The sequence below is a fragment of the Diadema antillarum genome, unplaced genomic scaffold (assembly GCF_040938485.1).
Source record: "Diadema antillarum isolate AM-2024a unplaced genomic scaffold, OU_Dant_1.0 seq00000177_RagTag, whole genome shotgun sequence".
NCBI lineage: Eukaryota > Metazoa > Echinodermata > Echinoidea > Diadematoida > Diadematidae > Diadema > Diadema antillarum.
The window spans coordinates 868,166-882,008 of NW_027271244.1; the positions used below are offsets into that span (position 1 = coordinate 868,166).

The following is a 13,843-nucleotide window of genomic DNA, read 5'->3' on the forward strand; positions in this document are numbered from 1 at the left end:
GTACACTTAAACAGATGAAGGGAGACCTCTAACTAAAGTTCACACTCTTATACACACATCACCGCATGCTACTACTTTCGTATCTAAAGGTGACAGTAGTCCTTCTCATATGGCTGTTTTGATACAGGAATATTGACACACCAAACATATACAACAGGAACTGAAAAGTTCGGATGAAGAAAGAGGCTGGATACCAATTAACAATGCTGTACTGAACTGAGTCATACAGACAGTGGTTCATTGGCCAACCACATTCAGTTTCTTCCTGCATAGTAGTCCAGTCTTACTGCAAGATTACAGTGTGACATTTGCCATCTCAGCAAAAAGTAGAGAAAAAACAGAGACCCTTTCACTTTATGAAGTAGTAATCCGCCGAGAGCAGAGAGCAGTCGTGGAACTCTGTGGTGTAGTTGTAGAACATGGTCACCTCCTCCGGGTCATCTCGAGTGCGACCTTTGATCCCGTAGTCCTCCAGTGTCCTGGAAGGATCCAGGGCGAGGGCGTCTTTGGTCTTGTCGTGGTAGATGAGGAGAGTGGTAGTAGAGAGGGCCAGCTCCTCTTTGATCATGCAGCACAGGGAGTGGATACTGGAGTGGGATAGGACCACTCTGTTGAAGTGACCAGGGTAGGATTTCAGGTGGTCGAAGGTCATGGAGCGTAAGTGGACTCTCACATACCTGGAGAGGGGGTGTGAAGAGATTAAGGTCAAGGTTGAGTCTGACATTGACTTGCTGCCAATGCTGGTATTAAAGTCCTGTATGAAACCCAATCACTGAGAGCAAAAGGCAAGTTACCATGCCACATAGCAATCACGTCACATCTACTTCATGACAATTATGTAAATCATGGCAGCAGTGAGAAAACCAACAAGAATCAATTGGGAATGACACTTTGCCATGACCTCTGACTTTCACCTCAATCCGTAACCTTCAATGGAAAAAAAATCAAAAGGATTATTCATTTCCACCTCATCAACTGCACCAATTCCTAGCTCATGTATAATTGGACATTACCCTTTTTTTTGGGTAAAATAAAGTGACTTTCCGCCTTTTACCGCTATCATTTTATATGGTCAATTGTGTCATCACTTTACCACATTCTATAAAAAAGCATTACCAGTGGATACTCAACGATGGCTTATGATTTCTGACCTTTGACCACGAATCTGGTCAGTGTTATCTATAATGTCATGACGAATAGATAGGCCAGGTACACAGAAAATCCACAAAATGTATTTTTCTTAGATCACAAAATACCTATGCACCCTTTTAGGCAGAAGCACAAGAGCAGTCTATCAGACTTCTTGAGCCCAGTGATTTAAGTGTTACAAATATTGCATGAAATGTAATCATAAGTCTTCTTGTTTATAAATCATAGCATGAGATATACTCTTATTGAAAAAAAGCAACGAAACAAAACATAAACAAATGGAAAAAGATTATTAAAATAATCTGCCTTTTTATAATTCTATCAGCACAGCAAGGTACCCCTGCCTTCCATAACATGGTTTCATACATGCATGTCTACACAGTAGATTATATCTATAAGTATATATATAGATATATATATAGTCTTTCTAAGTGAATCTACAAAAAAAAAGAGAGGAAAAATTGGACTATCCATTTGAACTTTGTACACAGCTTGTGTAACTTTGCAATGGCAACTGCAAAAGGAGAGAGAACTTATGAAGATGGCATCACTTTGTCAACAAAAACAAATACACTGTAATAGTTGCTTGCAAGTGATATCACCGTTTTTTGTGAACACATGTAGAACTTGCAAACAATTTATTCTTGCTGGATGATTTCACTTGAAATAGGGCAGTCAAGTCAAAGATGGGGTGAGGTTTCACTTTGACTCACCAAAAGAGTATTAGAATAAGAAATGAAGAGATGTGGTATAACAAGCATTGTCTAAAAAGAATAGTAAAGAAGAAGCAAAGTATTTGACTCAATGCATAGTCTCCACTGTCTAATGTTTTTGTACTGTATTTTTCTGTACAATGTATCTTGGTCAAATAAATGAAAAGAATAATAATGATAGCTATAATATAAATGATAAAAAAGTGATAAAATGTAATACTTAAATGATGATAAAGCACTATAGAAATGGCACAAAATGAAATGAATGACTATAAGAGACTTTAACTATCTCTCTCTCTCTCTTTGCTTTGCATTTAAATGACCTAATAAGTTTTGAATGGAGGAACTCCAAGCTTCTGCTGAAGACGATAAATGGCTGAGTAAAAACCATATGACAAAGATAGCATTTAATTCCATAGAAGATGACTAAAATTGATGTCAAATTAACTTGCATGATCGGTGTAATATTTCTTCAGAGTGTTGTCCTTATCTATTCTTTGGGGGGGGGGGGGATGGAACTTATATACACTGTTCTTCTCAGCAAAGTCCATGTACTTGGAAAAACTCGATTATTGCAATAGAGAGTCTTGCAGAGGTATGCACAACTCTACTGACTGCATTTTGTCATGCGTGTCCATTTAACAAGAAAAAAAAACCCGAAGAAACTCTTCATCTGCAACCTGCATTAGAGATAACAAGCACTAATTGGAAATGTGGGCAGGATTCAATGTGGTACAGACGTAATGACTATAAGCGGCTTGTGGTGAAAACTCTCAGAAAGACCACAGAGCACTGCTGCCTTTCCTCCCCTCTGGCCAAAGTGATTATCAATTCCATTTTGTCTATATATTTTGGCGACCTTCTCTTCCACCTCCCCAAGCCCAATTATGCCCCAAGACATGCTCAGATCCCTTCAAAGAAACATCTCAGACAACTTATATTGCACAGTCAAAAGAAAGCTTTCTGAAAAACTGGTCGCACAGCTCTGCCCACTTCGTTAATTTCAGATGGGTGAAGGATTATAATCTTCACAGCAGAATTTGTCATGTGTTTTATGTTCACATTTCATCCCGATCCACTCAAGAAAACAATGAAAAACAGTTGTCTTGTTAAGTATTGGGCACAATGAACTCTAACTGCCTGGTTCGTATCAGCCAACATCACTAGAACATATGCAATGTCAGTATTGAAGCCACACCAAATAGCGCTTGCAAATCCCAACAGCAAATATACCTACTCACATACATTTTCATAATACATCTACAAACACTTCTGAAAACATTACATTAGGATTAAAACTTTCAATACCAAACAGTGGTCATGAAAATTCATAAGTACTCATGTTCCTATGGCTCTGACATAAAGATGACTTCAAATCTCCTCGTTCACCACACCACGATTCCACACTTAACAGAGTCCAGAGTGGGTCTGATGCACTCTAAAGATATATTCCATCAACCCACGGACTCTTGTGGTCATGGAGAGATGCCTCCCCCCCCCCCCCCCCCCCTCGGCCGGAGGTGCGTGCTAGGGACTTTTGCTAAGATTTCCCCTAAAATTACAGAAGATGCAAGCTTTCACCACAAACATCATACATGCCATTCGTATAAATATAGAGTCTGCCTAGAAGCATTCCCCGAGGATATTCACAGGCAGATAGGGCCTCTTTTTCTGTATCCTATTTACATACATCATTTTTCTTTTCCTGACCATTTCAACACAATTGATACTTAAGACCAAAAACGACGTCACTTCCAGCAGCAGACTTGAGAGTATTGATTTAATCGGGTTTGTGGAAAGGTGGCCGGCTAAGGATGCATTTCCATTCTCAAAGAGTGCCAGTTCATTCATCTAATCACCTTCCCCTACTCTTCAATTGCTTCCTCCCCCTTTTCCTCAACACCCTCCTAATGCAACAAATATAAAACAAACAAAAAATGAGAGCCTTGTGAAAGGTCTGCCACCAGCAACAGATTATCCTTGTCCAAACAAAATACAGTGACTCGCGCCATTTGCATCTCCATAAATGCTCTGTACCAAGTTTGTGCTGAGATGACAAGAATATCAGAGATGAGATGGGTGTGAGTGATTTTAAATACCAGGAAGTCAATAAAATTGAGGACAATATATAAGAGGCACATGCATGACAGATTTAAAGTACAACTGTGACTAACAAGTCATGATATAAAATCTGTACTAAGTATATCTCCATCCACACACTAATAACACACATATACACACACATATATATACATTCCAGTGTCAAATACAATTACATAAGTGTAAACATAAGTATACCATAACATTATACATATATATATATTGTAGTTGTTCCGCGTATTGGCATATATATATATATATATATATATACATTGTGCGCACGGTAAAATGTTAACCCTATGCCCACTCCCACAGCCTAGCAACAATCTGTCATGTGCACGACGATATATACAAGTATATAAATAAATATATATATATATATATATATATATATATATATATATACATATTGTACATATATAGATAGATATATAAGGGATAGATAGATAGATATATAGGGGATAGATAGATATTTCTATGGAAGAAGAAATGGGTGAAAAAGACAAGCAAGAAAGGAAAATGGACAGAATATATCAAAGATAACATCCAAAGATTACGAGAAGAAACAGCACCAAGTATGGGAAGTACACTGCAAGAAAGTGATGAAACGGGGCAGCCTTTATTTTTAACTCAGAACTTAACCCTTCTGGCACCCACACTGTAAAATCATCAATGAAAAGGCCTGACAGACGAGTAAGAACTTCATATGAGATGACCAAAAGGTAACAGAAAAGAAAAAGGGGGAAAGAGAGATGGAAGAAATGATACGGATAGAAACAGGCACACACATGCACACACATATTAATTTCAAAATTTAAATTTTGCATGGTACCTCGGATGCCTTTCTACATGGTCCCTCCAATGACCTAGCTTGCAGCCACTTCGGCACAGACTGTCTCTTGTAATCAGCATGGGTGCTTCTTCTGTATCCTCACTTTCACTGCAATCAAGACCAGGGACAAAAATTTGTTGAAAAATTCTGCCAGCGCAGTCGTTGAGAAGCGTGCATTGTTTTCACAGTCACAATGAATATTGCAATCCCTGAAGAAAGCCAATGTGAACATGCTATCATACACTTGCAGCAACAGTGTGCACACTGAGCAAGCATTCTTGCACTTGTGGCAAGGCATGCATTCAGTAAAACTTACCACACATCCAGCATGCACTGTCCACTGACTCCCACACATTCCCTTCAAACCTTGTTTGGTGAGGATCATAATCAGAAAAATACAAACATTTTGCATAATATCATAATTTATAATGTCTAGCCCCACAGCCAACATTACACTTGGTCATAGATGTAATATTTTGTTCCAAGTTTTACCTGGAAGCGAAGTGGAGTCCCTTGGAGAACTCTCGATAGTCTATTGTTCCATTTTTGTCCTTGTCCAGCCGCCTGGCCAAGACTTCCAATTCTGTGGCATTGCATGGTGCCTCTAGATCAAGCATTCCTGCAACATTTCATAGCAAGTTGGATGAGGTTATTAGGGAGGTAAAAAAAAACCACATCAACAACAAGTAGGCAACCAACTAATTTTTTTTTCATGCCTCCATCACGAAGTGTCGCTGGAGGCATTACGTTTTCCGGCTATCCGTCCATCCGTCCTTCTGTCCGTAATCAATTTTGTGGACAGCGCAACTGGAAACCATATCCTAAACTCGACATGTATATGTCTCAGTGGACGAAGTTGTGCCTATCAACTTTTGGGTGCACATGCTCAAGGAAAAAGGTCAAAAGGCCGAGGCCAAACACTCAAAATTTTACTATTTCCCCCATATTAATGCAATGCCTGAAGGTATTTTCTCGAAACTTAGTGTATACATGTACTATCAAATAGAGATTTTCCAGAGAGAGTTTTGAGGTCATGAGGTCAAAGGTCAAAGGTCAAGAGAAAATGTTAAAATTTCACTTTTATCTCCATATCTCGCAAGTGGTTCAAGGTATCTTCATGGAACTTTGTACATGTACATGTGGATGTACTGACTGGCAGTGACTATCTAGGGAATTTTGGGGTCATGGGCCAAAGGTCAATGGTCAAGGTCAATCCTCAAAATATCACTATTTCCCTCATATTTACACAATGGCTTCAGGATTTTTCTTGAAACTTAATATATACATGTATTACCCAATACAGATTCTCTGGGATGTTTCTCGCCAAAAGGTCAAAGGTCAAGTGAAAGTGCTAAATTTTGCTTCTTCCTCCATATCTCAAAGGTGACTCAAGGTATCATCATGAAACTTAGTACATATTTATGCATGTTCTACCTGACAGTGATTCTCTTGGGAATTTTAGTGTCATAGGGTCAAAGGCCCGGTTAAAATGCTAATATTTGACTATTTAATACTGAAATTACACTTTTTCTCCATACCTTGAAAATTACTCAATGCATCAATTTAGAAAAGGGTCAAAAGTCAAGCAAATATCCTCAAATCCCCAAATACCTGCACCTTTAGACAATATGTGACCCTGCACCACAAAACAAACAAGAAGTCGCCAGATATGGATTTTTAGTTAAGAGAAGGTTCTGAAAGAGCAGACTCTAAGCTTTAAAATGATGTATAACTCAATTCACAGGGTCTCTCCTAACCTACCTAAATACTGGAAAGAAAGCACACACTCTGGAAAAGTTTGAACTGAGAAAAGAGGCTCTGATATACAGGGTCTATTCAAGCGCTTAATCTTTCACCAAGCCGCACTAGCTGTGCGATGAAAGGGACAAAACACAGGATGTCATACACTGGAGCAACAACAATGAAGGGATTATCACATTAGGCTGAAATTGGGCATGTTCTATCAATACATTCTGTCCATGATTAATGCCAACTTTCAAACCAGTAGCAGTATCCTTTCCAAAGTTATTAGCCTTGAAAGTAAAGGATTCCAAGAAATGGAAAGGGGACTCTAAGACATACCGGATTATTCTACTCTCCTTAAAAAAAAAGGGTTCTAGAAAAACTGCTAAAAACACACTTTCCCATGAGTGTTATGATCCCAAACTTAAGCATAATATAGCAGAAAGATAGCTCTTTCAGAAAATATGAAAAACTCAAATTTGATTAAGTCTACCCATTTCACCTTTTTTGAGTCCTCACGTAAAATCAAGGGGTGCGACTTTGTGTTTGTTTTGTGATGCGCGGTCACATGTAGCCATTCATCCAATTAAACCTAGTTCAAGGAAAGTGAAAATTCAACACACTTTTTGTGACAAACCTGTCATTTCAATATTTTGCCAGTTATGTTAAACTGTCATCACACATTGTCAAGATATTGCGCTGGCGTATAACCAGAATTTGATTGTGGGGGGGGGGGGGGGGGGGTGGGCGGATGCAAGGGAGTGAAGCAACCGAGCCCGAGCGAGCGCGAGCGGGAGGGTGGTATTATTCCCCCCTCCCGCGATTAGAACTTTTTCCATTTTGAGGTTGCAAATGGTGCAATTTGATGCATGTTTTTGTGTGTTTTGTCGACTTGAAGTCCTACTTGTTTAAGGTAGTTAGTATATTTTGATGTAGATTATTATTGAACAATTTGCCTATAAAATGTATCATTTGAATAAACTTCTTGTATCAATTCTTACAATTTTATTTTATTTTATTTTATTTTATTGGTTCCTGCTTTATATCACTGCTCATGCAGATACATACATATCACATAAATTGATGGTACCATACATACAAATGGATATACATAAACATTAATTGCTAACAAGGTAAGTTTCTTCATTACCTTTAGAATGTACAGCAATACAGTGTCTTCATTGCCTTTACAATGTACAACAGAACATTAATATCATGAACGCTGTATTTTAAGCAATCAAACAGATAAAGCATGAAAGCAAGGGTGTAGGAGAGGGGATTTTCTCCTCCCACACGAAGGTGATTTTTGTATTTTCAGACCTGAAATTCAGCGATCTGGTGCAAACGCTTGGTGCAATACTTACAGTGGGGTTTTTTTTCAGCAAAATAAAAAACAAACAAACAAAACAAAACAAATAACAAAAATGACAGAAATGATGTGGGTTTTTTTCCAAGGTGGTGTTTATAGCTAAATCACAGAATTTAGCTCTTATTCACTGTGTATGTGTATGTACAAAGTCTAATGAGTTACAGGGGGAGGGTGTGGGAGGGGATGCCCCTCCCACTTGACGGAACCTTTACGGAACCTTTATATTTGCACTTATGTTGGCAACGGCTATGTGTCAAAAAATCAGCTCTCAGTACTAAAGTTGTTGGTATGACACCTGAAGTCATTTTTGTTCTTTGTCACTAAGTCCCACCATATGTTTTGCAGATGAGGGCTATGACACTTCAGAGAAAGGACAAACCAACCTGCTTTGAACTCGTTGTAGGAGAGCACGCCATCTCCGTTCTTGTCAAACCTCAGATAAAGCTCCCTCGCCTTCAGCTTGTGGGCAAACATCCACCGCTCCATCCTGTCCAGGAAGTTCTGGTAGACATCTTGTTGTTCGGTGATCAGTGCGCATGCCTTGTCTAGCTTGAGCTAGATTTGAAAACAAAACCAAAAAAGCAAAATACTACAATCCAAACAAATGTTACTACAGTGCCACCGTGCTTTTGCATCTCTCACGATGCAGGAAATATTTACAGTGTAGCTATTTCTTGTCAAGCTGCTCTATTGGATTTTCTTTTTTCTTATAAGTCATACAAACACACACACATACACTCACATAGTTGTTCAAAATTTCATGCATGAAACAACTGTCTGATGGCACTGAGACAATGTCAGGAGTCATTGCGTGATTGCGTGCAGATCTGTTACGCATCACGCCACCTCGTGAGGTTTGAAGTTGGCCATAAGCCTGGGGGGCTAGACCACAGAATCCTGCCCCCACTGTGTATGTAAGTGCCACAAACCCTCTCCATCATGCAGTCCCACATGAAGGCCAATATGGTGTTTGGTCTACAGACAATGAAGATCAGGAGGACTTTGCAGTCCATTTTCCACTGAATATGATTAATTTAGGACTATCTGCACAGGTATTGGGGGAAAAAATGTGACAGACGTGGACATAACATTTGGTGAGCAGAACATGGTAAAAGGGTTTAGATCTTTCTTACTGTTTGTAAGTACAAATGTACATGTATTGTGAATTCAGTCCGACAACAATGTTGGAAGGTTTAATACATACATAATACCATGAATTATCTACTGTACCTGTATGAAATATTTCATAACAGTCACTCTATTCAATGTTACTTTCCACATGCTCCTATTGCAGTATCACTACTTCATTAATTACTTTCCTTTGAACCTGGCCCACTGTATGCATACAATTTCATCAATTTGAAATGTAATAACAGAATTCACAACGAATTTTAAAACATTTTGGTGTCTGTCTTTTTCCTGCTGTTTCTTCTTTTGGCAAACCTTGTTATAAATAATTCACAGAATCATGGAAATCAATCACCTGGTACTCTCTTTCCAAAAATATGGGAGCTTTGCACTTACAACTGTAAGTACTCGATCAATAAAAGTTTTTCACAAGTTTGATATGTTGATAACATCACCACAGACCTCTTTCTATTTTTTTTTTTTGTCATTTTTTTAACAGCCCTGGACTATCCAAGCTTTCTTTTCATACTTGCATTTTGTTGGTCCCAAACTTCTTGTAACATAAGTAAAACCTGTGCAAAGTCAACTGATCGCTGCGATAACTCCTATTGCAAGAATGCCTTTGAGTTGGATAGTGGAAATTAGCTATGACGTGGCTATGCAGTTGAACAAAACTGCCTCTTTACCAATGTCATATTTAATATGCCTTTTATTTGAGAGAGTAGAATGTTTCCTACAAACCCATTAAAAGATAAATAATTCACCATCAGTCACTAGCTGTACAATCTCGAAAAGGCAACTCAACTTGAAACCGGCTATCTACAACAAAGGCATACAACATGTCAATGTTTTGCTCGATTGGAGGGGGCCATTTCTTACCTGTTTTACCGATTGTTTTCCTCGAAGCATGATATGTATCAATCAACATAGCATTTATTCCCCTGCAAATCAGCCTGGTGCTCACACATGTGATTTTAGGTGATTTCTACCAAAACACCACAGGCATCCAAAGACGAGTTATCATCACATTTAGACTTCTAAGACAAGTTATAAATGCCCAAAGCCTAATGTACTGCAGTAGATACATTCACCAACTGCCTCCATGCATATTGTACACTGGTCCACCACATACTTCAAGGAACACAAGGAAGAGAGCGTGAATAGAAACCACAATGAAGGTACAGTGTAGCAGTCCTTTATACTTCCAGTGTTCCAGATCACTGGGCTGGCAGGTGGGGATTTAAACCCAAAACACAAGAGGTCTTCTAAGTCTTTCATTATATACAAGGCATTTCGTACAACCTATTGTAAGTAGTGGGCCAAAGCAGGATGGTAAAATCAAATTGATGGCACACCCACCCATCTTGACAAATTAGGAGAACAGTAACCACTAGCCAAAAACCAGAAAAGCCATAACTCCACAGACTGTTAACAGTGGTTTTGCCCTTTTTGCTCTCAGCTTGCCACATTGTTATATCACATCACACAAGACTGAACAAGCATGTCAATTACCTGGAGTGTGCAAACATGAAATTACATTAGAGCATGTCCTTATACAGTGTATACCGGTACCTAATTCATCACTGCATGCTCAGACATGCAACACTATACACATAACCCAGTAAAACTGACAGAATCATATCTAGCGACACTGTATATATCAATAGATTATATGCGGATACAATGCTTTGACTACACAAACAAACATTTATGAGGTCTTGAGAGTGCAATATTAAAATCAGTTTACTGAAGTGTCAGATTTTAGGTGGGATGCTGGACCTTAAGCAAGTATATGTACAATGTACACGTAAATGTTGTATGATGTCAAAATTATATTTATGATAAAGGTCTTGTGATTTGTGATCATATTTTTGTTTGACGTTTTATGTGTTCATGTGTGAGATTTGAAACAGAAGGAATGTTCAAATGGGCAACAAAGATTGAAATTGAAATTGAAATTGAAGCTGAAACCAAAATTGAATAGAGGAGGAACTCTGTGGGCAACCATTCTTTTAATCTGCTGCATACTTACAGTGGAACACCAGTCAATTCAATGTGCAAGCTGTACCAAATGGATAACAACTAAACAGACAAAATGGTTCCACCTCCATTGAGATTGGACATGAATAATATCAGAAACTAAGTTGTAATATTTGAAAGCTTCACATGATCCAAACATGAACTCACAGTCAGTCACAGATATAACTGATCATGCAAATACAATTTAATGTAAGATAAATCAGTCATATCAACATTTGTTGATGTCAATGATTTAGCACCTGCAATACCTTTTCCCTTCTGAATCATTATTGCCAAGTTATTGTACTACAATACTGAAATATAATTAGCTCCAAGGGAGGGGGTTATGTTTTCATGTGTAATTTGGTGCAAGGAAAAAGTATGTGCCTATAAAATGCACTTCATTTGAAACTGGAAAGTTAAAGGACAAGTTCACCTTCATAGACATGTGGATTGAGTGAATGCAACAATATTAATAGAACACATCAGCAAGAGTTTGAGGAAAATTGGACAATTCGTTTAAAAGTTAAGAATTTTTGAAATTTTTGCTTAGTCACTGCTGGATGAGAAGACTACTACAGCTTGTGATGTCACATGTGTACAACTATATAAAGAAAGTATAAAATTCAAGATATTTTCACTTTTCTCGCGTAATAAAAGAACACTTGACTTCCCTATTTCTGAAGGAAAGGGAAATAATATTATCCTTAACATACGTTAGTGACGAGTCGAGGAAATGTGCACTTTTTTCAAAAAGTAACATTTTGTGAAATTCTCTTTATATTTTCCTTATAACGTTGTACGCATGTGACATCATACACTCTAGAAGTCTTCTCATCCAGCAGTGACTGTGCAGATACTCATACACATTGTCCGACCTGTCACTGATGTGTTCTACTAATATTGCTGCATTCACTCAATCCACATGTATATGAAGGTGAACTTGTCCTTTAATGACAATTTATGTGCCACTCCTTGGGAGGCAAAGGCATCATTACATCATCTCATTTGCATGTGACTGTGACTGGCATTAAGTAATAGTGTTTTTTGCACATTATCACATTTTGAATTGCTTGATGTTCCTATTTCCATTCAATCGAATGCAGGAAAAAAAGTGTTTCTTGTGAAAAAAAATCTTTGTTCAGCAGTTATGAAACTTTCCCTCTATCGCTGAATTGTTTTGGGGGAGTTTACTCTATTACTAGTGTATGAGTGCAACATGTTGTAGGACAGACTACACAAATGGGTCTTGCAAGCTTGAAGTCCTGAGGTGTACTCCTGGTTTAATTCATAAGCTGCATGCCCTCAGCAAAGTTCAACTCAAATTGACATAATTTGCACAAACTATATTTACATCTTCGCATAAACACCAGATTCTATCAAGAAGACCAATAGAAGTAAAAGGATTGGAAGATGCCAACTAAAATGTAAGAACCTAATTCACTGAAACTACGAAAACAAACTGAATGAAAATGGCAACAAGTTGAGGTGAATACTCAACATAGAATGTTAAACAAAAGAATCAGGTGTGGGTGCAATGGATGAACACATCTGAATAGGAAAGGAGTGAAGGTGATAACAGAAATAGAGTAGACATCAGTGAGAATGGGTGACAACCAAAGAACCTAAATACAAACTGAACTAAGTAGCAAACTGAAACTGGAAAGATAACCAACAGGACACTCTAATTTATCAACTTTGCCGTCTTACATAAACATTCTCCTTTCAAAACATTGTCCTCAATTTTAAAGGTAGATTAAAATCAAACTCATCATCAAAACACAAGCTTGATCTGTATTTTATCAATATAAAAAACCACTGTCATTACGTTGATTGAACAAGTGCCACCAATATTCAGATACCTTAGGATGGTGGGGGGGGGGGGGGGGGAATGACTTTAATCTACACCTCACCTGAGCTCTTTCTGCCTTGGTGAGCTTCGGAGGGGGGGGGGGGGGGGCGACTTTAATGTACACCTCACCTGAGATCTTTCTGCCTTGGTGAGCTTCGGAGGGGGGAGGGGACTTTATATCTACACCTCACCTGAGCTCTTTCTGCCTTGGTGAGCTTCGGAGGGGGGAGGGGATTTTAATCTACACCTCACCTGAGCTCTTTCTGCCTTGGTGAGCTTCGGAGGGGGGAGGGGACTTTAATCTACACCTCACCTGAGCTCTTTCTGCCTTGGTGAGCTTCGGAGGGGGGAGGGGACTTTAATCTACACCTCACCTGAGCTCTTTCTGCCTTGGTGAGCTTCGGAGGGGGGGGGGGGGGGAGGGGACTTTAATCTACACCTCACCTGAGCTCTTTCTGCCTTGGTGAGCTTTGGAGGGGGGAGGGGACTTTAATCTACACCTCACCTGAGCTCTTTCTGCCTTGGTGAGCTTCGGAGGGGGGGGGGGGGGGGGGGAGGGGATTTTTAATCTACACCTCACCTGAGCTCTTTCTGCCTTGGTGAGCTTCGGAGGGGGGGGGGGGGGTGACTTTAATCTACACCTCACCTGAGCTCTTTCTGCCTTGGTGAGCTTCGGTTTCTTCTTTCCACCCTTCTTCTTGCCTCCCTTTCCCTTCTTCTTGGCAGGCATGACTACAGTAGCGCACACAGCAATAAGGTGAAGCTCCTCCAACTACTCGTACTTTGGAGAATGGGCTAGAGGTTAGGTTGAGCCACGATTTCGACTTCCGCCGGACAAAGGTACTAGTAGAGGTATATGATGACACCACGTCTGTTACTGAAATAATAAGGATAACAATGATCATGGAAAGACACGAAATTCAAGGTCAGAATGAGCA

At 39.1% G+C, this 13,843-nt stretch overlaps 1 protein-coding gene across 1 annotated transcript; it reads right to left on the reverse strand.

Moving 5' to 3' along the window:
• Nucleotides 1–349: 349 nt before the first annotated feature.
• LOC139728396 (uncharacterized) lies at nucleotides 350–13,635 on the reverse strand. Its single transcript, XM_071639336.1, has 5 exons — nucleotides 13,552–13,635; nucleotides 8,290–8,461; nucleotides 5,287–5,413; nucleotides 4,795–4,902; nucleotides 350–677 (listed from the first exon to the last, which is right to left on the reverse strand). Exons 1-5 carry the CDS (start codon nucleotides 13,633–13,635, stop codon nucleotides 350–352), a joined length of 819 nt encoding a protein of 272 aa, XP_071495437.1.
• Between the last annotated feature and the right edge of the window lie 208 nt (nucleotides 13,636–13,843).

What these genes read in the sequence shown, in the direction of transcription:
- LOC139728396 (XM_071639336.1), bottom strand. Translation starts at nt 13,635, where the DNA reads ATGCCTGCCAAGAAGAAGGGAAAGGGAGGCAAGAAGAAGGGTGGAAAG. An exon ending in CCAAGGCAGAAAGAGCTCAG is followed by an intron (nt 8,462 to 13,551) that starts GTGAGGTGTAGA and finishes TTTCAAATCTAG; the next exon opens with CTCAAGCTAGACAAGGCATG. An exon ending in CTACAACGAGTTCAAAGCAG is followed by an intron (nt 5,414 to 8,289) that starts GTTGGTTTGTCC and finishes GAAATGTTGCAG; the next exon opens with GAATGCTTGATCTAGAGGCA.